This window comes from Meles meles, chromosome 12 (genome assembly GCF_922984935.1).
Source record: "Meles meles chromosome 12, mMelMel3.1 paternal haplotype, whole genome shotgun sequence".
Classification (NCBI taxonomy): domain Eukaryota; kingdom Metazoa; phylum Chordata; class Mammalia; order Carnivora; family Mustelidae; genus Meles; species Meles meles.
Genome location: NC_060077.1, coordinates 28,673,410 through 28,700,783, shown reverse-complemented (window position 1 = coordinate 28,700,783; position 27,374 = coordinate 28,673,410). Strand labels below are relative to the sequence as shown.

General features: G+C 41.7%; 1 protein-coding gene and 2 gene segments (V, D, J or C); all 3 read right to left on the bottom strand.

Moving 5' to 3' along the window:
• LOC123954078 overlaps positions 1 to 16,734 on the bottom strand; it is a 652,309-nt gene extending 635,575 nt beyond the window's left edge. The window contains 2 exon segments of the V gene segment in view: positions 16,252 to 16,558; positions 16,663 to 16,734. Coding sequence covers positions 16,252 to 16,558; positions 16,663 to 16,708 — 353 coding nt within the window.
• LOC123954077 (immunoglobulin lambda-1 light chain-like) overlaps positions 1 to 27,374 on the bottom strand; it is a 1,184,917-nt gene that overhangs the window by 631,560 nt on the left and 525,983 nt on the right. The window lies entirely within an intron of this gene.
• Positions 1 to 27,374, bottom strand: part of LOC123954073 — a 721,845-nt gene that overhangs the window by 619,219 nt on the left and 75,252 nt on the right.

The window sequence follows — 27,374 nt, the reverse complement described above, 5'->3', positions numbered from 1 at the left end:
GGAAGTGGTCCAATTTTCATTTTCTGCATGTGGCTGTCCAATTTTCCCAGCACCATTTATTGAAGAGGCTTTCTTTCCTGCTTTGTCGAAGATTAGTTGACCACAGAGTTGAGGGTCGATTTCTGGGCTCTCTATTCTGTTCCACTGATCGATGTGTCTGTTTTTGTGCCAGTACCATGCTGTCTTGATGATGATAGCTTTGTAATAGAGCTTGAAGTCCGCAATTGTGATGCCACCAACTTTGGCTTTCTTTTTCAATATTCCTTTGGCTATTCGAGGTCTTTTCTGGTTCCATATAAATTTGAGGATTATTTGTTCCATTTCTTTGAAAAAAATGGATGGTATTTTGATAGGGATTGCATTAAATGTGTAGATTGCTTTAGGTAGCATGGACATTTTCACAATATTTATTCTTCCAATCCAGGAGCATGGAACATTTTTCCATTTTTTTGTGTCTAGGGTTTCTTTCTTGTTCTTTCTCCAGCTCCTTTACGTGTAGGGTTAGGTTGTGTACTTGAGACCTTTCTTGTTTCTTGAGAAAGACTTGTACCGCTATATATTTTCCTCTCAGGACTGCCTTTGCTGTGTCCCACAGATTTTGAACCGTTGTGTTTTCATTATCATTTGTTTCCATGAATTTTTTCAATTCTTCTTTAATTTCCTGGTTAACCCATTCATTCTTTAGAAGGATGCTGTTTAGTTTCCATGTATTTGGGTTCTTTCCAGCTTTCCTCTTGTGATTGAGTTCTAGCTTCAGAGCATTGTGGTCTGAAAATATGCAGGGAATGATCCTAATCTTTTGATACCGGTTGAGACCTGATTTGTGACCCAGGATGTGATCTATTCTGGAGAAGGTTCCATGTGCACTAGAGAAGAATGTGTATTCAGTTGCTTTGGGATGAAATGTTCTGAATATATCTGTGATGTCCATCTGGTCCAGTGTGTCATTTAAGGCCTTTATTTCCTTGTTGATCTTTTGCTTGGATGATCTGTCCATTTCAGTGAGGGGAGTGTTCAAGTCCCCTACTATTATTTTATTATTATTGATGTGTTTCTTTGATTTTGTTATTAATTGGTTGATATAGTTGGCTGCTCCCACGTTAGGGGCATAGATATTTAAAATGGTTAGATCTTCTTGTTGGACAGACCCTTTGAGTAGGATATAGTGTCCTTCCTCATCTCTTATTATAGTCTTTGGCTTGAAATCTAATTGATCTGATATAAGGATTGCCACCCCAGCTTTCATCTGATGCCCATTAGCATGGTAAATTGTTTTCCACCCCCTCACTTTAAATCTGGAGGTGTCTTCGCGTCTAAAATGAGTTTCTTGTAGGCAACATACTGATGGGGTTTGTTTTTTTATCCATTCTGATACCCTGTGTCTTTTGATTGGGGCATTTAGCCCATTAACATTCAGGGTAACTATTGAGAGATATGAATTTAGTGCCCTTATTAGCCTGTAAGGTGACTGTTACTGTATATTGTCTCTGTACCTTTCTGATGTACTACTTTTAGGCTCTCTCTTTGCTTAGAGGACCCCTTTCAATATTTCCTGGAGAGCTGGTTTGGTGTTTGCAAATTCTTTCAGTTTTTGTTTGTCCTGGAATCTTTTGATCTCTCCTTCTATTTTCAATGATAGCCTAGCTGGATAGAGTATTCTTGGCTGCATGTTTTTCTCATTGAGTGCTCTGAATATATCATGCCAGCTCTTTCTGGCCTGCCAGGTCTCTGTGGATAAGTCTGCCGCCAATCTAATATTTTTACCATTGTATGTTACAGACTTCTTTTCTCGGGCTGCTTTCAGAATTTTCTCCTTGTCACTAAGACTTGTCAATTTTACTATTAGGTGACGGGGTGTGGACCTATTCTTGTTGACTTTGAGGGGGGTTCTCTGCAACTCCTGGATTTTGATGCTTGTTCCCTTTGCCATATTAGGGAAATTCTCTCCAATGATTCTCTCCAATAGACCTTCTGCTCCCCTCTCTGTTTCTTCTTCTTCTGGAAACCCAATTATTCTAATGTTGTTTCGTCTTATGGTGTCACTTATCTCTCGAATTCTCCCCTCGTGGTCCAATAGCTGTTTGTCCCTCTTTTGCTCGGCTTCCTTATTCTCTGTCATTTGGTCTTCTATATCACTAATTCTTTCTTCTGCCTCATTGATCCTAGCAGTGAGAGCCTCCATTTTTGATTGCACCTCATTAATAGCTTTTTTGATTTCAACTTGGTTAGATTTTAGTTCTTTAATTTCTCCAGAAAGGGCTTTAATATCTCCAGAGAGGGTTTCTCTAATATCTTCCATGCCTTTTTCGAGCCCGGCTAGAATGTTCAGAATCGTCATTCTGAACTCTTGATCTGACATATTACCAATGTCTGTGTTGATTAGGTCCCTAGCCTTCGGTACTGTCTCTTGTTCTTTTGTTTGTGGTGATTTTTTCTGCCTTGTCATTTTGTCCAGATAAGAGGATATGAAGGAGCAAATAAACTACTAAAAGGGTGGCAAAGACCCCAGAAAAATGTGCTGTAACCAAATCAGAAGAGACCCCTAATTGTGGGGGGGAGAAAGGGGATAAAAACAGGTTCTGAAAAAAAAAAGAAAAAAGAAAAAAAAAGGAAAAAAAAAAGAAAAAAATTTAAAAAATAAAACAAATAAAAAAATATAAAAAAGAAAGAAAAAAATATATATTTAGATGAACTAGTCAAAAAACGTTAAAAAAGAAAAGGGTAAAAGTTTTTAAAAATTTAGCAGAAGAAGAAAAAAGAAAAAAGAAAAAAATTGAAAAAAGAAAAAAAAATTGAAGTAGCCGCAAGACTAAAGAATCATGGGGAGAAAGCCATGAGTTCCGTGCTTTGCTTTCTCCTCCTCTGGAATTGCTCTGCTGTCTTAGGAATTGAACCTGCTTTCTCCTTGATAGATGAACTTCGTCCTGGCTGGATATTTTGTTGCTCTTCTGGGGGAGGGGCCTGTTGTAGTGACTCTCAAGTGTCTTTGCCCGAGGCGGGATTGCACCGCCCTTACTGGCGGTCGGACTAAGTAATCGGCTCGGGTTCGCTTTTGGGAGCTTCTGTTCCCTGAACGCTTTCCGTAGAGTTCCGGAGGACGGGAATGAAAATGGCGGCCTCCCAGTCTCCGGCCGGGAGGAGCCGAGATCCTGGGGCCCCACTCCTCAATGCGCCCCCAGAGGACAGCACCCAATCACTCCCGTATCCCCAGCCTCTAGCCGCGCTCCGAGCTCACCCAGCCCGGGACCAGTTCAAGGTAACCCAGAGCTGAGAGTTTAGTCCTTGGCTCTGTCTCTCCAGCCGGCTTCTCCGTTCTAATACCTGCGAGCTCTCTTACACTCTGACACCCCCGATCCTTCTGTGACCCTGCGGGGCCTGGGGCCACGCTGTCCCCGCGTGGGCTTCACCCTGGTTTAGCCTCTGGAGCAATTCCCTCAGTGGAACAGACTTTTAAAAGTCCTGATTTTGTGCTCCGTTGCTCCGCCGCTTGTCGGGAGCTGGCCCCTCCCCCCGCGGTCTATCTTCCCGTCGTTTTAGAATCACTTCTCCGCCAGTCCTACCTTTCAGAAAGTGGTTGATTTTCTGTTTCTAGAGTTGCTGTTCTTCTTCTCTTCACTCTCCCGTTGGATTTGTAGGTGTTTGCAATGTTTAGATAAGCTATCGAGCTGATCTCCTGCTACCTGATGTAGTCTCAGGCTGCTACTTCTCCGCCATCTTGACTCCTCCCAGAACCAGGTAGCTTTTAACTGCACAGCATTGTCACAGGGCTTCTGTTAGTGTGGAATTTGAAGCCTCAGTCTGAGGAAATGTTAGAAGTCAAAGAAAACGAAGCCTTAAAGGAAGCTTAGATGAAAACAAGGGCATGGGGAGAAAAACAATTGGATTTTGACAAGGTTAAAAAAAATATCGTGTGTGTGTGTGTGTGTGTGTGTGTGTGTGAGAGAGAGAGAGAGAGAGAGCAAGAGAGAGAGAGAATGCATAAGCTCAGTCAGCAGGAGAACATCTAAAAAAAATAACAGGAGTAGAATTTTTCAGATTTTCTGCATGTGGTAGAAGGAACTGAAGTCATGATACCTGTAAAGAGCTCAGCTTCAGGACATCTCATAAGAGTGCATTTCTCTATTGCCTTATAGAGAGGATGTTCTTCACATAATCTTCTATACAGAGACAAAATTACTCAGAGCTGTGCACCTTCTGGAGTTAAAGTCCCTGTAATCCACAGAGAGGTCCTGGACTATAGTGCTTTCTAAACTAGGTGGTTTAAAAGGGAAATTCCACTCACACCCGAATGGTCCATGTCAGAAGGGACAAGACCTTCAGGAAACAGACTATGAATTCTATGAAGTGAGAATTCCTGATGAAACTACTCCACCTGTCCCGGAGCAGGAGGGGTCTCCATAGAAATAAGCTTTCCGATATCTCCACATAGGATGAGCATTTTCAGAGCAAGTAGGGAGCCTTTGAGAAGAGGTAGGTTTTGATCTCACTTGCTCATGAATTGGCATCACTGTGGGAAGTGATACTATCAGCATATGAGCAGCAGAAATATTCCCGCTCATCTTCAGCCTGGAGCCCAGAGATGGTCAGGGTGGCTGTATTTCCAGGCTTGGAGCCAGAGAAATGATCAGGGATCCCTGATGGCTGAGAACTTACATAATAAATCAGGAGATTGGGGGACATGCCTGGGAGTTGTTGATACCAGGAGACAATATTATACCTCCCAATATCATCAAGAGATGGTAACTGCCTGCCCCAGAGCCCTGGACACAGGAGAGCTGAGTCAGGGAGGGCTGGGCTGAGACCCCGAAGAAAGAAAGAATATAATCTAGTGAGTTTAGTGCTGGGTACCCAGGTGAGACTGAGGAGGAGACAAAGGATGAGCTCAGATTTCCTACGCTCCCTTCCATGGGGGGATCACCTGTGTCCTTAGTGAGGAGGGTGTGAAAGACCAGTTCCCAGGTGATGGTGGAGATACCCTGAGAGCACTGCCTTCTGAGACCCCACATCTGGGTCTGGCTCCCCTATAACTCCCTTATCCCCTCCCCCAGACTCAGAGGAGATAAGAGCCTCCATGCAAATGTGCTTCTTAACCTGCCTCTCTTCAACCACTCTGACCTCAACCTCTAGTCTAGATATTTCTGCATCCCTGGGCAGTAGAGCTTAGCTATCCACATACAAAAACATTTCACATGCATTTTCTGAATCATGAGAGACAGAGTCCATGACAGATCCCAGGAATTCAAGCCAGCCTTGCAATATCCTTACCTTCCACTGGGGAAGTTTTGGTGCAGATGGGGAAGGATAGCAGGACCACATTGCTGTGGAGGAAGAGGGTAAAAAGAGCTCTCCAGGCTGGCTGAGATTAGGGGAGATTCAATTATTCCTCTTCCCAGGAGCACAGGCAAGAGCTGGTGTCTCATTCTCCCTCAACTCCATATTGGTGTCCCTCAGTTACCGGGTCCCCAAGCGTCACTAACCTGCTCTACGGTGGTTTGAAGTTACATGATGTTTACTGGAACTTCCGTGAAAGAACTACTGGAACATAATGAATAGTAGACCACCCCTCCCCCCGTATCCCATTTACAGTGGCTCCAGAAGCTGGTATTGGAACTGCACACAGGATAGAAGAACAACAAAAAATGCTTTTCCCGAAAATCAATCCCTTGCTGCTCCCTGGTGGCTTTACAGGATAAATGCCAAGGACTAGAGAAGGCAGTGGAGAGACTGCTGGAAACCCATGCTCTGCTCCTCCTCCTGCCCTTCCTCCAAATCACCTCAGCTTAGTCCCAGGCTCCTTGGTCCATTTTGGTGCAATTCATGATCCTACACTTCCTCCACAGTGAAATATGTCACCTGAAAATCGAGTGGCTCAGAAATACCGTCTCAGAATCACCTTGCTCATACCAGGAAAGCCCTATCTCAGGGATGGAGTCTATGAGGTGAATGTGGCTCAGGGTTGAGTAATCATCATACATTAAATTAATCCATCCCTTTGTGGTTCAACGATGACAAAAGAGTACATTGAGGAAATCACTGACTTCTCCACATGATTTGAAATCAGGAATAATACAAGAAACAGAGAACTGGATAGGGTGGAGAAATGCCTCACTGAATTCAAAAGAAAAGATTCCAGGTTCTGAGCCTTTGAGAGAAGGGGGTGGAAGTCAAGATAGCCTCAGTGAACCAGCTCTAGGGACTTTTCACCAGAGTAAGTCTGTGTGCCACAAGGGACACAGGATGCTCCCTGTCAGCCTTTTTGTGCACATTTGTGACCTGACGTACAGATAAGTTCTTCCTGGAGCAGTCTCCTCACCCACAGACAGATGCTTGTGTGTTTATCTAGGAGGAGGTCGCAAAAATTATCAGGACTGATAGATCGATCCAGTAATTTTACACAGTAGAGATGTTCCATTGACACTCTTTTCATATCACTGTTCATACCACCTGACAGTGATTTGCAAGAGGTTCTGAACAATGTGTCTTGGCCCAGAGCATGGGATGAACAGAATTGGGGTCTCTGAGATAGACAAAAAGGAAAAAGTGTTTTTGGGAAGAGGAATTGTTTTGGTAATGATGTCTATTTTTCAGATGATAATATAGTAACTAGGTCATGACCTTGTCATAATCAGCCACCCATCTGAAATGAATCTGAAGCCCATTAGCTTGGATCCCTGTTTCGTGGGATCGCTGCAGCGAGAACTTCTATGAACATTCCAAACATCCAGATGCTGCCTACAAAAAGCCAAGCTCATATTCATGAGGAATTGCCTTGCATCTCTTCCATCTTCTATGAGTTCTAGAAGCATCCCCAGAGCCCCTATAATAGAAGAGTAAGTGTTTCATATAAAATTATGCTGCAGGATTGTTCTCACATAATTCCACATGACACAGAAATAATAAGTTTCACTGTCACAAAAGGAGACATAGTTAACAGGGGCACATAAGATTGTTAATGAACAATAAAGCTAAAGGATATAAATTTTTTTAAAATAAAAAATCAATACCTAGTTTCTTCTCTTTTAGGATATAAGAAATATAGAGTTTCCTTAAAGAACAACAAGTTAAAAAGAGAGAAAAAGAGAAAATATCCAGACAACATGTATGGCATCTGACCCAGGTAATGAATGGGTACATGAATGGTTTCTTATTCACATGAAAATACATTACCATGTAGAAGTATAAAGCACATATGAGACAGGAATCCAGCAGGATCCTAGAGGAGAACACAGAGAGTAAACTCTTTGACATCAGCCACAGCAACTTCTTTCAAGACATGTCTCCAAGGGAAACAAAAGGAAAAAAGAACTTTTGAACTTCATCAAGATAAAGATTCCTGCACAGCAAAGGAAACATTCATCAAAACTAAGAGGCAACCCATGGAAAGGAAGAAGATATTTGCAAATGACATTACAGCAAAAAAGGTTGATATCCAAGGTCTATAAAGAACTTCTCATAATGAGAATTTCTATGAACCCATGAATGAGAATTGACCAGAGGGACTAATTCCCTGAGTGCATTAAACAGAAACATACTGGTGGATATTTATACCATAGGGATACCTAAAATATTTCAAATCATCTCTATCAAAAGTAACCTCTTTAGGGGTGCATGGCCGGCTCAGTCCATAGAGCGTGTGCCTGTTCTTAGATTCATACATTAAACCATCACATTGGATGCAGTGAATACTTTAAAAAAAGAGTTAAAAACATTTTTGCAAGGGGCACCTGGGTGGCTCAGTTGGTTAAGAGCCTGCCTTGCAGTCAGTTCATGATTCCAGGGTTCTGGAATTAAGCCCAGCATCAGGCTTACGGCTCAGCGGAAGTATGCTTCTGCCTCTGCCTCTCTGTACTCATGCTTTCCCTCTCATTCTCTCTCTCTCTCTCTCTCCCTCAAATTAATTAATTAATTAATTAAAATCATTTTAAAAAGGAAACTCTCTCCATCTAAAACTCATATAATCTCATACACCAATTTTACCTAAAATTTTAAAATAGCGTCCACTCTCTCTTCTTTTCATAAAAATATTTAAGGGTATATTGTATCACTCTCTCAGAATACCAAAGAACTGTTCCTACCTACAGCTTAAGATTCCACATATTCAAACACAAAGGGCTCCAGCACCCCTATAGTGTCATATTGGAACCATACTGTTCACACAATATCTGAACTCAAGATTAGTCTGTAAGCTTCCCTATTATTACATACTAACTCCTTTCTCAGAAGGATATGGTGACCCCTATCTTAAAACAAGACTCACTAGAATAGGCGATGCTGCCTCCTACCCTCCTATGAACATGACGATACCTGTTGAGGATCCTATTGTTGCCATTCAAGTCTGGAGGCTCTCTTATGCTAGATACCACAGAGAATAACCAGATAGTGGCCCCACAAAGTGCTACAGGTTTTCTCCATAACAACACACATATTCAGACAAGTACAGTCTTTGTACAGCCTTCCACAAACAAGAGGGATAAACTCAGGTCTTTATTCAATGTCCTCAAAAGCAAATGCTCCTTCCCACTGTGATGTGCCACAGTGAATTAGGGATCAATGTGTGGCACATTTCCATCCCAGACGATTAAAACATCAAACTGTTGTCCATTTATTGGGGGAAGAAACTAGGCAACTGGAAAGAGATTTGGAAAACTAATTAAAGGAGAGAATGTAATGAGAGAGACATAGTTCTCAGGAAAGCTTACCATGCATCCTGATTTGAAACACAGTAAGGGCATTGTAAGAGTGACAGTTTCACTGCTAAAACAAGGAAACATCTGGAAATCTGAGGACAATTATTTATTGAAACAGATTTCCTATGGTATACAGCAGGTTCAATTAATGGATAGAGAATTCTTGGATATCAATTATGTGTATGTGTATTTAGTGATTTGTCATAACTGGGATTCCAGGTAGAATTGGGCTGGTTCTTTATGAACATCAGATATAATGGAGTTCCCTGAGGAATAGAGACAAGCTTTCTCTTCCTAGATGGAAATGGAAACATGTTGGAAAGAACCCACCCTGTCAGGGAGACAGGGCTGAATTCAGGATAGGTATTCATTGGTCTGAGGGGAGGGAGGCTTCCACATATCATAGAGTTTCAACTAAATCCCCCTGCTCAGCTTCCTTTAATATGGGCTCAGGAAAAAGGGAGGCATAGGAATAACTACATCTTCCTATATACATCTACACATTTCTTTTTTTTTCCATTTTATTTATTTTTTCAGCGTAACAGTATTCATTGTTTTTGCACAACACCCAGTGCTCCATGCAAAACGTGCCCTCCCTAATACCCACCACCTGTTCCCACAACCTCCCACCCCTGACCCTTCAAAACCCTCAGGTTGTTTTTGAGAGTCCATAGTCTCTTATGGTTCGATTCCCTTCCAAATTTTTTTTCAATAAACATATAATGTATTTTTATCCCCAGGGGTACAGGTCTGTGAATTGCCAGGTTTACACACTTCACAGCACTCACCATAGCACATACCCTCCCCAATGTCCATAACCCCCTCCCCCTCTCCCAATCCCACCTCCCCCCAGCAACCCCCAGTTTGTTTTGTGAGATTAAGAGTCATTGATGGTTTGTCTCCCTCCCAATCCCGTCTTGTTTCATTTATTCTTCTCCTATCCCCCTAACCCCCCATGTTGCTTCTCCATGTCCTCATATCAGGGAGATCATATGATAGTTGTCTTTCTCCGATTGACTTATTTCACTAAGCATGATACGCTCTAGTTCCATCCACATCGTCGCAAATGGCAAGATTTCATTTCTTTTGATGGCTGCATAGTATTCCATTGTGTATATATACCACATCTTCTTTATCCATTCCTCTGTTGATGGACATCTAGGTTCTTTCCATAGTCTATTCATAGCTATTGTAGACATTGCTGCTATAAACATTCAGGTACACGTGCCCCTTCGGATCACTATGTTTGTATCTTTAGGGTAAATACCCAGTAGTGCAATTGCTGGGTCATAGGGTAGTTCTATTTTCAACATTTTGAGGAACCTCCATGCTGTTTTCCAGAGTGGTTGCACCAGCTTGCATTCCCACCAACAGTGGAGGAGGGTTCCCCTTTCTCCGCATCCTCACCAGCATCTGTCATTTCCTGACTTGTTGATTTTAGCCATTCTGACTGGTGTGAGGTGATATCTCATTGTGGTTTTGATTTGTATTTCCCTGATGCCGAGTGATGGGGAGTACTTTTTCATGTGTCTGATGGCCATCTGGATGTCTTCTTTGCAGAAATGTCTGTTCATGTCCTCTGCCCATTTCTTGATTGGATTGTTTGTTCTTTGGGTGTTGAGTTTGCTAAGTTCCTTATAGATTTTGGATACTAGCCCTTTATCTGATATGTCGTTTGCAAATATCTTCTCCCATTCTGCCAGTTGTCTTTTGGTTTTGTGAACTGTTTCCTTTGCTGTGCAAAAGCTTTTGATCTTGATGAAATCCCAATAGTTCATTTTTGCCCTTGCTTCCCTTGCCTTTGCCGTTGTTCCTAGGAAGACGTTGCTACGGCTGAGGTTGAAGAGGTTGCTGCCTGCATTCTCCTCAAGGATTTTGATGGATTCCTTTCTCACATTGAGGTCCTTCATCCATTTGGAGTCTATTTTCGTGTGTCGTGTAAGGAAGTGGTCCAATTTTCATTTTCTGCATGTGGCTGTCCAATTTTCCCAGCACCATTTATTGAAGAGGCTTTCTTTCCTGCTTTGTCGAAGATGAGTTGACCATAGAGTTGAGGGTCGATTTCTGGGCTCTCTATTCTGTTCCACTGATCTATGTGTCTGTTTTTGTGCCAGTACCATGCTGTCTTGATGATGACAGCTTTGTAATAGAGCTTGAAGTCCGGAATTGTGATGCCACCAACTTTGGCTTTGTTCTTCAATATTCCTTTGGCTATTCAAGGTCTTTTCTGGTTCCATATAAATTTTAGGATTATTTGTTCCATTTCTTTGAAAAAAATGGATGGTATTTTGATAGGGATTGCATTAAATGTGTAGATTGCTTTAGGTAGCATGGACATTTTCACAATATTTATTCTTCCAATCCAGGAGCATGGAATGTTTTCCATTTCTTTGTGTCTTCCTCAATTTCTTTCATGAGTACTTTATAATTTCCTGTGTATAGATTCTTAGCCTCTTTGGTTAGGTTTATTCCTAGGTATCTTATAGTTTTGGGTACAATTGTAAATGGGATTGACTCCTTAACTTCTCTTTCTTCTGTCTTGTTGTTGGTGCACAGAAATGCAACTGATTTCTGTGCATTGATTTTATATCCTGACACTTTACTGAATTCCTGTACAAGTTCTAGCAGTTTTGGAGTGGAGTCTTTTGGGTTTTCCACATATAGTATCATATCATCTGCAAAGAGTGATAGTTTGACTTCTTCTTTACCAATTTGGATGCCTTTAATTTCTTTTTGTTGTCTGATTGCTGAGGCTAGGACTTCTAGTACTATGTTGAATAGCAGTGGTGATAATGGACATCCCTGCCGTGTTCCTGACCTTAGCGGAAAAGCTTTCAGTTTTTCTCCATTGAGAATGATATTTGCGGTGGGTTTTTCATAGATGGCTTTGATAATATTGAGGTATGTGCCCTCTATCCCTACACTTTGAAGAGTTTTGATCAGGAAGGGATGCTGTACTTTGTCAAATGCTTTTTCAGCATCTATTGAGAGTATCATATGGCTCTTGTTCTTTCTTTTATTAATGTGTTGTATCACATTGATTGATTTGCGGATGTTGAACCAACCCTGGAGCCCTGGAATAAATCCCACTTGATCATGGTGAATAATCCTTTCAATGTACTGTTGAATCCTATTGGCTAGTATTTTGGCGAGAATTTTTGCGTCTGTGTTCATCAAGGATATTGGTCTGTAGTTCTCTTTTTTGGTGGGATCCTTGTCTGGTTTTGGGATCAAGGTGATGCTGGCCTCATAAAATGAGTTTGGAAGTTTTCCTTCCATTTCTATTTTTTGGAACAGTTTCAGGAGAATAGGAATGAGTTCTTCTTTAAATGTTTGGTAGAATTCTCCTGGGAAGCCGTCTGGCCCTGGGCTTTTGTTTGTTTGGAGATTTTTGATGACTGTTTCAATCTCCTTACTGGTTATGGGCCTGTTCAGGTTTTCTATTTCTTCCTGGTTCAGTTGTGGTAGTTTATATGTCTCTAGGAATGCATCCATTTCTTCCAGATTGTCCAATTTGTTGGCGTAGAGTTGCTCATAGTATGTTCTTATAATTGTCTGTATTTCTTTGGTGTTAGTTGTGATCTCTCCTCTTTCATTCATGATTTTATTGATTTGGGTCCTTTCTCTTTTCTTTTGGATGAGTCTGGCCAGGGGTTTATCAATCTTACTGATTCTTTCAAAGAACCAGCTCCTAGTTTCATTGATTTTTTCTATTTTTTTTTTTTTTGGTTTCTATTTCATTGATTTCTGCTCTGATCTTTATGATTTCTCTTCTCCTGCTGGGTTTAGGGTTTCTTTCTTGTTCTTTCTCCAGCTCCTTTACATGCAGGGTTAGGTTGTGTACTTGAGACCTTTCTTGTTTCTTGAGAAAGGCTTGTACCGCTATATATTTTCCTCTCAGGACTGCCTTTGCTGTGTCCCACAGATTTTGAACTGTTGTGTTTTCATTATCATTTGTTTCCATGAATTTTTTCAATTCTTCTTTAATTTCCTGGTTGACCCATTCATTCTTTAGAAGGATGCTGTTTAGTCTCCATGTATTTGGGTTCTTTCCAGTTTTCCTCTTGTGATTGAGTTCTAGCTTCAGAGCATTGTGGTCTGAAAATATGCAGGGAATGATCCCAATCTTTTGATACCGGTTGAGACCTGATTTGTGACCCAGGATGTGATCTATTCTGGAGAAGGTTCCATGTGCACTAGAGAAGAATGTGTATTCTGTTGCTTTTGGATGAAATGTTCTGAATAGATCTGTGATGTCCATCTGGTCCAGTGTGTCATTTAAGGCCTTTATTTCCTTGTTGATCTTTTGCTTGGATGATCTGTCCATTTCAGTGAGGGGAGTGTTCAAGTCCCCTACTATTATTGTGTTATTCTTGATGTGTTTCTTTGATTTTGTTATTAATTGGTTGATATAGTTGGCTGCTCCCACGTTAGGGGCATAGATATTTAAAATGGTTAGATCTTCTTGTTGGACAGACCCTTTGAGTAGGATATAGTGTCCTTCCTCATCTCTTATTATAGTCTTTGGCTTAAAATCTAATTGATGTGATATAAGGATTGCCACTCCAGCTTTCTTCTGATGCCCATTAGCATGGTAAATTGTTTTCTACCCCCTCACTTTAAATCTGGAGGTGTCTTCGCGTCTAAAATGAGTTTCTTGTAGGCAACATACTGATGGGTTTTGTTTTTTTATCCATTCTGATACCCTGTGTCTTTTGATTGGGGCATTTAGCCCATTAACATTCAGGGTAGCTATTGAGAGATATGAATTTAGTGCCATTATTAGCCTGTAAGGTGACTGTTACTGTATATTGTCTCTGTACCTTTCTGATGTACTACTTTTAGGCTCTCTCTTTGCTTAGAGGACCCCTTTCAATATTTCCTGGAGAGCTGGTTTGGTGTTTGCAAATTCTTTCAGTTTTTGTTTGTCCTGGAAGCTTTTGATCTCTCCTTCTATTTTCAATGATAGCCTAGCTGGATAGAGTATTCTTGGCTGCATGTTTTTCTCGTTGAGTGCTCTGAATATATCATGCCAGCTCTTTCTGGCCTGCCAGGTCTCTGTGGATAAGTCTGCCGCCAATCTAATATTTTTACCATTGTATGTTACAGACTTCTTTTCTCGGGCTGCTTTCAGGATTTTCTCTTTGTCACTAAGACTTGTTAATTTTACTATTAGGTGACGGGGTGTGGACCTATTCTTGTTGACTTTGAGGGGGGTTCTCTGCATCTCCTGGATTTTGATGCTTGTTCCCTTTGCCATATTAGGGAAATTCTCTCTAATGATTCTCTCCAATAGACCTTCTGCTCCCCTCTCTCTTTCTTCTTCTTCTGGAATCCCAATTATTCTAATGTTGTTTCGTCTTATGGTGTCACTTATCTCTCGAATTCTCCTCTCATGGTCCAGTAGCTATTTGTCCCTCTTTTGCTCGGCTTCTTTATTCTCTGTCATTTGGTCTTCTATATCACTAATTCTTTCTTCTGCCTCATTGATCCTAGCAGTGAGAGCCTCCAATTTTTATTGCACCTCATTAATAGCTTTTTTGATTTCTACTTGGTTAGATTTTAGTTCTTTAATTTCTCCAGAAAGGGCTTTAATATCTCCAGAGAGGGTTTCTCTAATATCTTCCATGCCTTTTTCGAGCCCGGCTAGAATGTTCAGAATCATCATTCTGAACTCTTGATCTGACATATTACCAATGTCTGTGTTGATTAGGTCCCTAGACTTCGGTACTGTCTCTTGTTCTTTTGTTTGTGGTGATTTTTTCCGCCTTGTCATTTTGTCCAGATAAGAGGATATGAAGGAGCAAATAAAATACTAAAAGGGTGGCAAAGACCCCAGAAAAATGCGCTGTAACCAAATGAGAAGAGACCCCAAATTGTGGGGGGGAGAAAGTGGATAAAAAGAGGTTCAGAAAAAAAAAAAAGAAAAAAATTTAAAAAATAAAAGAAATAAAGAAAAAATATAAAAAAGAAAGAAAAAATATATATATTTAGATAACTAGTCAATAAACGTTAAAAAAGAAAAGGGTAAAAGTTTTTAAAAATTTAGCAGAAGAAGAAAAAAGAAAAAAGAAAAAATTGAAAAAAGAAAAAAAAATTGAAGTAGCCACAAGACTAAAGAATCATGGGGAGAAAGCCATGTGTTCCGTGCTTTGCTTTCTCCTCCTCTTGAATTGCTCTGCTGTCTTAGGCATTGAACCTACTTTCCTTGATAGATGAACTTTGTCCTGGCTGGATATTTTGTTGATCTTCTGGGGGAGGGGCCTGTTGTAGTGACTCTCAAGTGTCTTTGCCCGAGGGGTTATTGCACCGCCCTTACCAGGGGCCAGACTAAGTAATCGGCTCGGGTTCGCTTTTGGGAGCTTCTGTTCCCTGAAGGCTTTCCGTAGAGTTCCGGACGACGGGAATGAAAATGGCAGCCTCCTAGTCTCCGGCCCAGAGGAGCTGAGAGCCTGGGGCCCCACTCCTCAGTGCGCCCCCAGAGGACAGCACCCAATCACTCCCATAGCCCCAGCCTCTAGCCTCGCTCCGAGCTCACCCAGCCCGCGACCAATTCAAGGTAACCCCAAGCTGAGAGTTCAGTCCTTGGCTCTGTCTCTGCAGCCGGCTTTCCATTCTAATATCTGCAAGCTCTGCGACACTCTGACACCCCCGATTCTTCTGTGACCCTGCGGGACCTGGGGCCACGCAGACCCCGCGTAGGCTTCACCCTGGTTTAGCCTCTGGAGCAATGTCCCTCAGTGGAACAGACTTTTAAAAGTCCTGATTTTGTGCTCCGTTGCTCTGCCGCTTGCCGGGAGCTGGCCCCTCCCCCCGCGGTCTATCTTCCCGTCGTTTTAGATTCACTTCTCCGCCAGTCCTACCTTTCAGAAAGTGGTTGATTTTCTGTTTCTAGAGTTGCTGTTCTTCTTCTCTTCGATCTCCCATTGGATCTGTAGGTGTTTGCAATGTTTAGATAAGCTATCGAGCTGATCTCCTGCTACCTGATGTAGTCTCAGCTGCTACTTCTCTGCCATCTTCCATACTAAAGTTTCACATCTACACATTTCTTAACCTAAATCTTCAACTTTTCCCTGGACGGTTGTATTCTCAAACACTGACATGCAGAATGATAACCCACCAAGGAAGATAATGTTGATTAGAATATGATGGACTCTGAGTTAAACAATACAAAGACATTTCTGAATAAATGCTTCCAACCTGGACTAACAGGAGTGAAGGCTATCATTTAAGGTAAGGATGTCTCTAAGAACTGTGAAAATTACACAGAGCACTGGTCTTTTTGTCCCTCTCTTAGAGGAAAGGAAAGATCATCTTCTGGGAACACATCAAGGAACAGAGAGACTGATGATTTCCCCCAGATAATTCACCAGGAAGCCTGTTTCATTTTACTGCATTGCATGATGGAGTAGATCTGAGAGAGAACTGAATTCTCAAGGCCATATTGCATGAAACCACCTCTGCACATGGTTAGGTTTGAGGAAGCATCTTCAGAGCCAGCAGGGAGCCTGTGCGCACAGGGCAGGTTTTGGTCTTACTTCCCCATGAATGTGGACTGCTGTGGTAAGTGCTATCACTTCTATATGAGGTACAGTAATAATCAGCCTCATCTTCAGCCTGGAGCCTAGAGATGGTCAGGGAGGCTGTGTTGCCAGACTTGGAGCCAGAGAAGCGATCAGGGATCCCTGATGGCCGATAACTGACATCATAAATCAGGAGTTTGGGGGACATTCCTGGGAGTTGTTGATACCAGGAGACATAATTATACCTCCCAATGTCATTGCTGGTTCCAACACAAGAGATGGTAACTGTCTGTCTCAGAGCCCCAGACACTGAAGATGGCTGAGTCAGCGAGGATTGGGCCCAAGACCCTGAAAAAAGGAAGAACACAATATAGTAAGTTACATTCTGGGGACCCTGTTGAGTCTGAGGAGGAGACAAAGGTGTTCCATTTTCCCTTCCCTGGAGGGCTCACCTGTTTCCTGAGTGAGGAGTGTGAGGAGGACCAGAGTCCAGGCCATGGTGGAGATGTCCCAAGAGCACTGCTTTCTGATAACCTAAGCCTGGGTCTTCCTCCCCCATAAATCTCTTATCTCCTCCCCCTGCCTCAGGAGAGGGAGGGACCTCCATGCAAATGTTCTTCTTGACCTGCCTCTCTTCACCCACTCTGATCTGAATCTCTAGTCTAGATACTTCTGCATCCCGGGGCAGCAGAGCTTAGCTATCCACCTACTAAAACATTTCACATGCGTTTTCGGAATCCTGAGAGACAGAGCCCATGACACATCTCAGGAATTCAAGCCAGCCTTGAATTATGCTTACCTTCCACTGGTGACATCTCAGTGTGGATGCGAGGGGAATCCCAGGACCACATTGTTGCGTGACTGAGATTAGGGGAGATTGAATTATTCCTCTTCCTGGGACCAAAGGCAGAGCTCTGGTCTCAGTCTCCCTCAACTCTATCTTGGTGTCCCTCAGTTAATTTGTCCTCAAGCACCACTCATCTGATCTACAGTGGTTTGAGGTTAGAGGATGTTTACTGGAACTTCCATGAAAGGGCTAATGGAACACAATAGATAGGAAACTCCCTTTCCCCCATGTCTCAGGTAGAGTGGCTGCAGAAGCAGGTATTGGAACTGCATATAGGATAGGAGAACAACAAAAACTGCTTCCCCCCCAATCTAATACCTAGGTACCTGAGTGGCTTTACAGGATAAATGTCATGCCAGGGAAGGCAGCTGAGAGAGAGCTAGAAACCCATTCTCTGCTCCTCCTCCTGCCCTCCCTCCAAACCTTTCCAGCTTCTTCCCAGGTAACTGGTCCATTTTGGTGTAATTCAAGATCCTACACTTCCTCCACAGTAAAATATGTCACTTGAAAACTGAGTGACCCAGAAACACCCTTTCAGAATCACCTTGCTCATACCAGGAAAGCCATGTCACAGGGATCGAGTCTATGAGGTGGATGTAGATCAGGGAAGAAGAAACATCACGCATTAAATTAATTAATTAAAGGCTTTGGGGGGAAAGAATCACTTTGGATTTGAGGTTATGGTTTGTGTGTTTTAACCATTTAACTACTGAATTTCTGAGATGTTTAGGTAAAGATCTCTAATTTTTGAATAGTAATATCACAGAGGCTAGAGACTACATGATGACACTTTCTGAAATGAAACTACTAAAACTAGATTTGTAGCCCATAACTTTGGATCCCTGTGTCTTGGAATCACAGCAAGGATGCCTCCTCTGAAGAGTGCCAGTATCCAGATACTTCCTGCAAGAAACCACCCACTTGGTCTCATCAGGTCTTCATGAGGAGCAGCTTTGTATCTGTTCCATCTTATGCAATTTCCAGAAGCACCTTTAGCCACCTCCCCAATAGAAGAGTAAGAGTATTATGTAAGATTCTGCCAGAATATTGTGCTTGCACAATTATACAAGACATAGAAATAATAACCTGGACTGCCACAAAAGGAGGCAAAATTAACACTTGTACAGATTGTGCAAATAATCTGTAAAAATTTTAGCATGTAAACATTTTAAAATAAAGAAATCAATCCTAGGTTCTTTTCTTTTAGGACATTATAAATATAGAGACTCCATAAACAATAGCAAGTTAAAACAGGTAGAGAAAAAGAGAGAGAAAATATCCAGACAACATGTATGGCATTAGAAAATCCATAGACAGATGAATGGCTACTCATTCACATGCAAATTCCCTTCCCACGTAAGATAATAAGAGCATATGTGGGGATATTGACATTAAGAAATTCTAAAACATTTCAAGTTGTTCTATCAAAAGGGTCTATTTTCTAGTCTTTTTAAAAAAGATTTTATTTATTTATTTATTTGACAGACAGAGACCACAAGTAGGCAGAGAGGCAGACAGAGAGAGAGAGAGGGAAGCAGGCTCCCAGCTGAGTAGAGAGCCTGATGTGGGGCTCAATCCCAGGACCTTGGGATCATGACGTGAGCCAAAGGCAGAGGCTTTAACCTACTGAGCCACCCAGGTGCCCCTATTTTCTCATCTTTAAAAAGAAATATTTCAAAATATGTATCATTTAACTGTTTGAGAAGACACAGGAGGCAGTTCCTACAGTTTGAGACACAACACACAAGACAGAAGGGCTTTGGGAGCTCCAAAAATCTCATATTACAGTGATCCTGTTCAACTGACATCCAGTTTGTGGTTTTCCTGGCAATTCTCCCTATAATGAAAATAGAAACTAATTTCTCAGAAGGAAATTATAGTTACATTAAAAGGAAAAACAGTTGAAGGAGCAGTGGGGGCTCCCTGCCCTCATATGCACTTGCAGATACTTTGTAAAGATCTCATTGATGCCATGACAGTCAGCAAGCACGTCCATCTTACACTAAAGACCCTAAAGCCAAAACAGAAAGTGGTTTCTCGGCCAACTTTTTTGTCTCCGTGAAGACTCACAGCCTACAGCAGCTGCAGCCTCTAACCAGACTCATATGGATGGAGGGCCATGACTCAGAACATTATTCTGTGCTCAGTAACATAAACAACCTTCCCATTGTGATGGGACCCAGCTGCTAGGGGATCCACATATGACACGGTTCTGGCCTTGACAATTCAAACAGGAAGTTGCTGATTGTTACCAAGGAAAGGAAGAAGGTAGGTAGTAAAAACAGTTCAGGCCTTGGTGAACATGGATCAGCAGCACTGCCCAGAGACTGCAATCCTTCGTCTGGATTCCTCATTCCTCTGTTATCCACTCACTGAGCCTCAAAGGTGGGAATGAGCTCCATACAAATGTGCTTCCTGTACCAGTCCCTCCTCACCTGCTCTGATCTGAATCTTCATTCTAGATACTTCTGCTTACTTGGCAGCAGAGCTTAGCTGAAACCATTGAAACACTTTCCATGTATTTTGTGAAGGTCAGTAACTTGAATTTTTATGCCTAATTTGCCCAGAAGACAAAGAGCTCCTTATACTCAGGGTAATGAGCTCCTGGGCCTTCTGTGTTTCTGCTATACCGTGACCATGTGTCTGTAACCATTTGAGGAAGAAGCCCTTTGTTTTGTGCCCTCTGCTGGACTCCTTCTTCTGAGAATCCCTCTACTGTTAGAAAAGAATCATTAGTCACCCCAGTGGAAACATCTGTTGTGAGGGTTTTTTTTTTTTTGGTGGGCTTTCGCCCAGCTGCAGACTGTCACAATTCATGCCCCTAATTGAGCTCATACAGGTGCAAAAACAAAAGCCAACAACTTATTTGTAAATGACTTGCATAGAGAGACAGATATGTTGAAGTTCCTTGAGTTGTGGGGTGTCTGGTCCCTTAGTGTCTCTACTATGATATGACTGTGTCTCTGTGATGATCCCAGGCTTGTGTTGCCCCTGGCAATGCCCTCTGAAGGGTGCCCAATCGAGGGTCTCTCCACTGTTAGGAAAGTGTTGCTTCCCAACACCAGCAAACACCTGCTGTTGGCAGGGGAGACTAGGGGATCTCCCTCTGCTGCAGGCTCATCACTGGCTACACCCTACTTCTTTGTGCTGAGGTATATGCAACATCAGATCCCACTGGTGGGTCAGTCACCACCACCCACTAACCACCTGCCCATTAGAGGCCCAGGTGTACAGATGCTAGGAAACTTCTGAAAGGAACAAGGACCACAGTCCAGGAATAGCAGCTGTACATCTGTGTCTTCTCTTCCTCCTTCTGTCCTTTCATCCTTAAATAATCAGCTTCCCTTTCCCATACTCTGATTCTTAACCTGAGAAGGGAAGACCAACAATTATGCTGTCAATGGTAGGTGTTCTATGAAGGGATTAACCTGAGAGGGCAGGCACTAGTCCTTCCGCCCTCCCTCCAAACCTTCCCAGTTCAATCCCAAACACCCTGACCTCTACTGACGCAAGTCAGGAATCTTTCCACTTGTCCTTTAACTTTCTGAAAAATGAATTATGGCAGTTCCAAGATCAAGTGCACAGATGCTCCCTCCTAGAGTTACCTTCCTTATGCCAGGAGGGTCATGTCACAGGGATAGAGTATGTGAGGTGGATGTTGCTCAGGGCGGGGGAAACGTCAGATTTTAAATTAATATAACCCCAGTCAGAGGGAACATGAGAAAACAACTGAATTCTCCACATAATTAGAAATCAATAATTAAAAAAAAAGGAAGTGAGAGCTGTGTAGAGTGGAGAGATACACCATTGAAATCAAGAGAAATATTCCAGGTTCTGAGCATCTCGGAGAAGGAGTGTGGAGTAATGATTGTCCTCAGTGGCCCAGCTCCAGGAACTTCTCACCCGGCAAGTCTGTGTGCCACAGGGGATGCAGAATGCTCTCTCTACCTCTTTGTGCACACTTTGTGATCTGAGCTCACAGCTATGTGGTTTCCTAAGGCAAAGTCTCTTCATGAACAGAGAAATGCATGACTTGGGGTGATTTTTCTAGAAGGAATTGGGTTTGGAGAAAAACTGGTCAGGACTGACAGATCATTTCCAGGAGTTCTATGGATTAGAGAGGCTCTGATGACACTTTTCATGCCACTGTTCATACCACATGACAGACGACTCCAAGAGGTTCTGTATAATGCATTCTTGGGCCAGATCATGGGATGAGCCACTGGGGCTGGTGGTGGCCACTGGGGTGGAGAAATGGAACAGTGGTTTGGGGAAAAGCATAGTTTGGGATTGTATTTTATGGTTGTATGTTTTAAACATTCAATTACTGGCCTATTTAGACATAGCGTTAGGTAAAGATGTCTATTTTGGGGATAATGATAACCTGTTAACTATATGATAACCTAGTGATAAATCAATCAGTAAGTCATCTGAAACTAGATTCATAGCTCTTTAGTTTGGATCCCTGTCCTTCGGGATCACAGCAGAGGGCTTCCTGTGAAAACTCCAGGTATCCAGATGTTTCTTGCAAGAAACCAACCACTGATCTTCATGAGGAGCTGTGTTGCATCTGTTACATCTTCTGTGAGTTCTAGGAGCACCTTGAGGGTCCCCATAATAGAGGAGTATGGGTTTATAAAAAATTCTGCTGGAATATTGTGCTCACACAATTATACAAGACATAGAAATAATAAGCTTTACTGGCACAAAGGAGGCAATATTAACACGTATATAATACGATGAATGTGCAATAAAGCTAAATCAGGTAAAAATTTTAAAATCATATAAATAAACCCTTAGGTTTTATTGCTTAGGATAGAAGAAATATAGGGTTTCATTAAAATATCTCAGTTAAAAGTAAGAAACAGGGAGAAAATATCCAAAAAAAAACGTGTATGGCACCTGACCCAGAAAATCGATGGACAGGTGAATGATAAATGCATCACATGCAGAATCTGTCACCATGTAGAATAATAAAAGCACAGACGGACATATTGACCTCAGGGACTTCTAACATCTAAAATTTTTTACATCAAAAGTGTCTATTTTCTCATCTTTAAAAATTATTTTTATTTTTTATGTTCTTAATTAACATATAATATAGTATTTGTTTCAGGAGTACAAGACTGTGATTCATCAGTCTTACGCAATTCACAGCACTCACCTTAGTACATATCCTCCCCAATGTCCATCATCCGTCCACTCCCCCTCCCCTACAGCAAATCTCAGTTTGTTTCCTGAGATTAAGAGTCTCTTATGATTTGTCTCACTGTCTTGTTTCATTATGTTTCATTTTCCCCTCCCTTCCCCTATGATCCTCTGTCTTGTTTCTCAAGTTCCTCATATCAGTGAGATCTTATGAAAATTGTCTTTTACTGATTGGCTTATTTTGCTTAACATAACACCCTCTAGTTCCATACGTCATTGCAAATGGCAAGTTTTCTGTTTTTTGATGGTTGCATGTGTGTGTGTGTGTGTGTGTGTGTGTGTGTGTGTGTGTATCTATATCTATATATGTCACATATTCCTTACCCATTCATCTCTTGATGGACATCTAGGCTCTTACCATAGTTTCGCTATTGTGAACATTACTGCTAAAAACATTGGGATGCACATGCCTTTTCATATCAGTACAATTGTATCTTTAGGGTAAATACCCAGTAATGCAATTGCTGGGACATAGAGTAGCTGTATTTTCAACATTTTGAGGAACCTCCATACTGTTTTCCAGAGTAGTTACACCAGCTTGCATTCAGAGAAACACCCACATTAATAAAATCATGAATGAAAGAGGAGGGATTACAACCAACACCAAAGAAATACAGTTATAAGAAAATAGTATGAGGGGGAGTCAAGATGGTGGGGAAGTTGGAGGAGGCACCGTTTCAACCTGTACCCTAAAGTGAGCTGATTACCTACCAAAGAACTCAGACCACCCATGAAATCAGCCTGAGATCAGAATTATACACGTCTGGATCTCTACAGGAGCAGAAGATGCCAGTGGCAGGTAAAGCAGACTGGGAGCATAGGACCGATATCGGAAGATAAACAAAAGGGGGAGGGAGCCACCAGAGGTGACCAATTGGAAAGTAATACCCCAATACAAGAGTGCCCAGCTTCTGGGGACCAGCATTAACTTGGAGTCTGGTTGAAAGCACTCAAAAAACAAAGAGCAAAGGATCGCGGGGGAAATAGTGGGAATAGGCGCTAGCCTGGAGCTCTGGCATCCGGAAAAACCAGACATTCCCAGCCCGGGACAGCAGGAAAATCTCAGTGTGCGATCTCTGCTCGATCTCTGCTCAGAACCTCTCTGGCGGTCTGGAGCTGCCCAGACAGCCACCGCTGCCCTGGTTTTGGGTACAAGGAGGAGCTCCTGCCTCCCCAGGGACAGTGACTCAGAACTGACTCTGCCAGCAGCTTTTGCAAAACATTCTGAGGCTTCTCTCTGAGAGGGAGGTTGGGGTGCAGTTTGCTCTCCTCTAAACCTCCAAAAACCATCAAAAGCTGTCAAGGAGAGAGAAAGCAGATGAAAGAACATAAAAACCCCCAGAGAACAAAAGGCTGAAAAAAACACAAAAAAACAGTTTCCTCAGAGCTCACCCCCTTGAGGGGAGCTGGAGGACCTAACTCAGGGAACATCATTGTCTGAAAACCCACGTGGCAGGCCCCTCCCCCAGAAAACCAACCAGGAAGGAAGAAAAAAAAAAAAAAGACTACAAGAGAACAACCACCACTACTTCATAAATACAACTTTTATTTTTAACTCTTTACCAATATTCTGGTTCTTTTTTTTTTATACATACAGATAATTTTTTAACCTATTTACCACCACATTGAGATGTCCAGTACATCAAATTCTTTAATAACCTTCTAACCTGAACTTTTTGATACATACACCCATGTTTTTCTTTTGCTTTTCTATTTTTTAAAATTCTTTTTTAATTTTAACTTAGTTTAATCTAGTTTATTCTTTTTTAATTTTTATTTTCTACTATATATATAGAGTTAAACTTCAAGGTAATCCCCTTTCCCCAATCAATGCTACGCCTATAGGCAAACCAGTTTCTAATCCCCCTGTAACTTAGGAAAGTTGAGTCCCTTAACAAAAACATCAAGATACCTTCAGGAAGAATCAAGATAACCTTCCTCACCCACACTGAGAATTTATAACCACTCTCCCAATTTTTCCTTCTGTCAGTGTTTCTGGGAATTTGTGTTTGTCCTGATAATATACAAATCTTATTCTTTTTGTTTGTGTGTTTTTGTTTGTATACTTCACAAATCTTACCTTGTGGCCCATTTGGGCTGAGCCTTCTCTTTTATCTTCCCTTTTTTTCCTATCTCTCTCTCTCTCTTTTTCCTTTTTTCTTTTCCCTTTTTTTTCTTTCTTCTTCTCTATTTCTTTTTCTTTTCTTTTTTCTCTCATTTGGGTGGGGAATCCTGATTGCACAGAAGCATTCCAGGGTGCACATTGACTGCACCACAATCGATAAGTCCAGCTGCATCTGTTTAGTCATCTCTTACCAAAATGACTAGGAGGAGGAATACCCAACAGAAGAAAAATACAGAGGATGGGCCTTCTGCAACAGAGCTAATTGCTATCGACATAGACAATATGTCAGAAAAGGAATTCAGACTAACAATTATCCAGGCAATAGCTAGGTTGGAGAAAGCCATGGATGACCAAACAGAATTGATTAGGGCAGAACTGAAAGCCACCAGGGATGATGTTCACAATGTTAGGGCAGAACTGAAAGCCACCAGGGATGATGTTCAAAATGCTCTCAATGAGTTCCAATCCAATCTAAATTCTCTAAAAGCTAGGGTAACTGAGACAGAAGATAGAATTAGTGATCTGGAGGACAAACAGATAGAGAGAAAGGATCAGGAGGAAGCCTGGAACAAACAGCTCAGAAGCCACGAAAACAGAATCAGGGAAATAAACGATGCCATGAAACGTTCCAACGTCAGAATTATTGGAATCCCTGAAGGGGAAGAAAAAGAAAGAAGTCTAGAAGATATAGTGGAAGAAGTTGTCTATGAAAATTTTCCCAATCTCACGAATGGAAACAACGTTCAAGTACTAGAGGCAGAAAGATTTCCTCCCAAGATTTTAGATTCCCGAAAGTTCTCACGGCACCTTATTGTTAGAATGGGGAATTTTGTTTCAAGAGAGACCCTCTTAAAAGCAGCTAGGACAAAGAAGCTTCTTACATACAGAGGAAAGCCCATTAGAATAACGTCAGACCTGTCCACAGAGACCTGGAAAGCCAGGAAGGGCTGGCAAAACATATTCAGAGTACTAAATGAGAAGAACATGCAACCAAGAATACTCTATCCAGCAAGACTGACATTTAAAATGGATGGAGAGATAAAGAGTTTCCAAGACCGGCAAGGCTTAAAAGACTATGCAACCACCAAGCCGACACTGCAGGAAATATTAAGGGGGGTCCTATAAGAGAGGAAAAATCCTAAGAATATCATTGAACAGAAATACAGAAACAATTTATAGACAGAAAGACTTCAAAGGCAACACGATGTCAATAAAAACCTATCTCTCAATAATCACTCTCAATGTGAATGGCCTAAATGCGCCCATAAAACGACACAGGGTTGCAGATTGGATAAAACGACAGGACCCATCCATATGTTGTCTACAAGAGACCCATTTTGAACCTAAGGATACACCCAGACTGAAAGTGAAGGGATGGAGAAGCATCTTTCATGCCAATGGGCCTCAAAAGAAGGCCGGAGTAGCAATTCTCATATCAGATAAATTAGATTTTAAACGAAAGACTGTAGTCAGAGATACAGAAGGACACTACATAATTCTTAAAGGGACTATCCGCCAAGACGATCTAACAATTGTGAATATCTATGCCCCCAATATGGGAGCACCCAATTACATAAGAAAACTATTAATCAAGATAAAGAGTCATATTGATACGAATACAATAATAGTAGGAGATCTCAATACGCCTCTCTCAGAAACAGACAGATCATCAAAGCAGAAAATTAATAAAGAAATAAGAGCATTGAATGAAACATTGGACCAGATGGACCTCATCGACGTATACAGAACATTCCACCCTAAAACAACAGAATACTCATTCTTCTCAAGTGCACATGGAACCTTCTCCAGAATAGACCATGTACTGGGTCACAAAGCAGGACTCAACAGATACCAAAAGACTGACATTATTCCCTGCATATCCTCCGATCACAATGCTTTGAAACTGGAACTCAATCACAAGGAAAAGTTCAGAAGGAATTCAAAGACCTGGAAGCTAAAGACCACCTTGCTTAAGAATGCTTGGATCAACCAGGAGATCAAAGACGAACTTAAACAATTCATGGAAACCAATGAGAATGAAGACACCTCGGTCCAAAACCTATGGGATACAGCAAAGGCGGTTCTAAGGGGGAAATACATAGCCATCCAAGCCTCCCTCAAAAAAATTGAAAAATCCAGAATACACCAGCTGTCTCTACACCTTAAAGAACTGGAGAATCAACAACAAATCAAACCAACTCCACATGCAAGAAGGGAAATAATCAAGATTAGAGCAGAGATCAATGAGGTAGAAACCAGAGATACAGTAGAACGTATCAATGAAACTAGAAGCTGGTTTTTTGAAAGAATCAATAAGATCGATAAACCATTGGCCACACTAATCCAAAAGAAAAGAGAGAAAGCCCAAATTAATAAAATGATGAATGACAAGGGAGAGATCACAACTAACACCAAGGAAATAGAAACAATCATCAGAAATTATTACCAACAGTTATATGCCAATAAGCTAAGCAACCTAGATGAAATGGATGCATTCCTGGAAAGCTACAAACTCCCAAAATTGAACCAGGAAGAAATTGACAACCTGAATAGACCGATATCTAGTAATGAGATTGAAGCAGTGATCAAAAACCTCCCAAAAAACAAGAGCCCAGGACCTGACGGATTCCCTGGGGAATTCTACCAAACTTTCAAGGAAGAAATAACACCAATTCTCCTGAAGCTGTTCCAAAAAATTGAAGCAGAAGGAAAACTTCCAGACTCTTTTTATGAAGCCAGCATTACCCTGATCCCCAAACCAGGCAAAGACCCTACCAAAAAGGAGAATTTCAGACCAATATCACTGATGAATATGGATGCAAAGATTCTCAACAAGATCCTAGCAAACAGGATCCAGCAGCACATTAAAAAGATTATCCACCATGACCAGGTGGGATTCATCCCTGGGTTGCAAGGTTGGTTCAACATTCGCAAATCAATCAGTGTGATAGAACACATCAATAAGAGAAGAGAGAAGAACCACA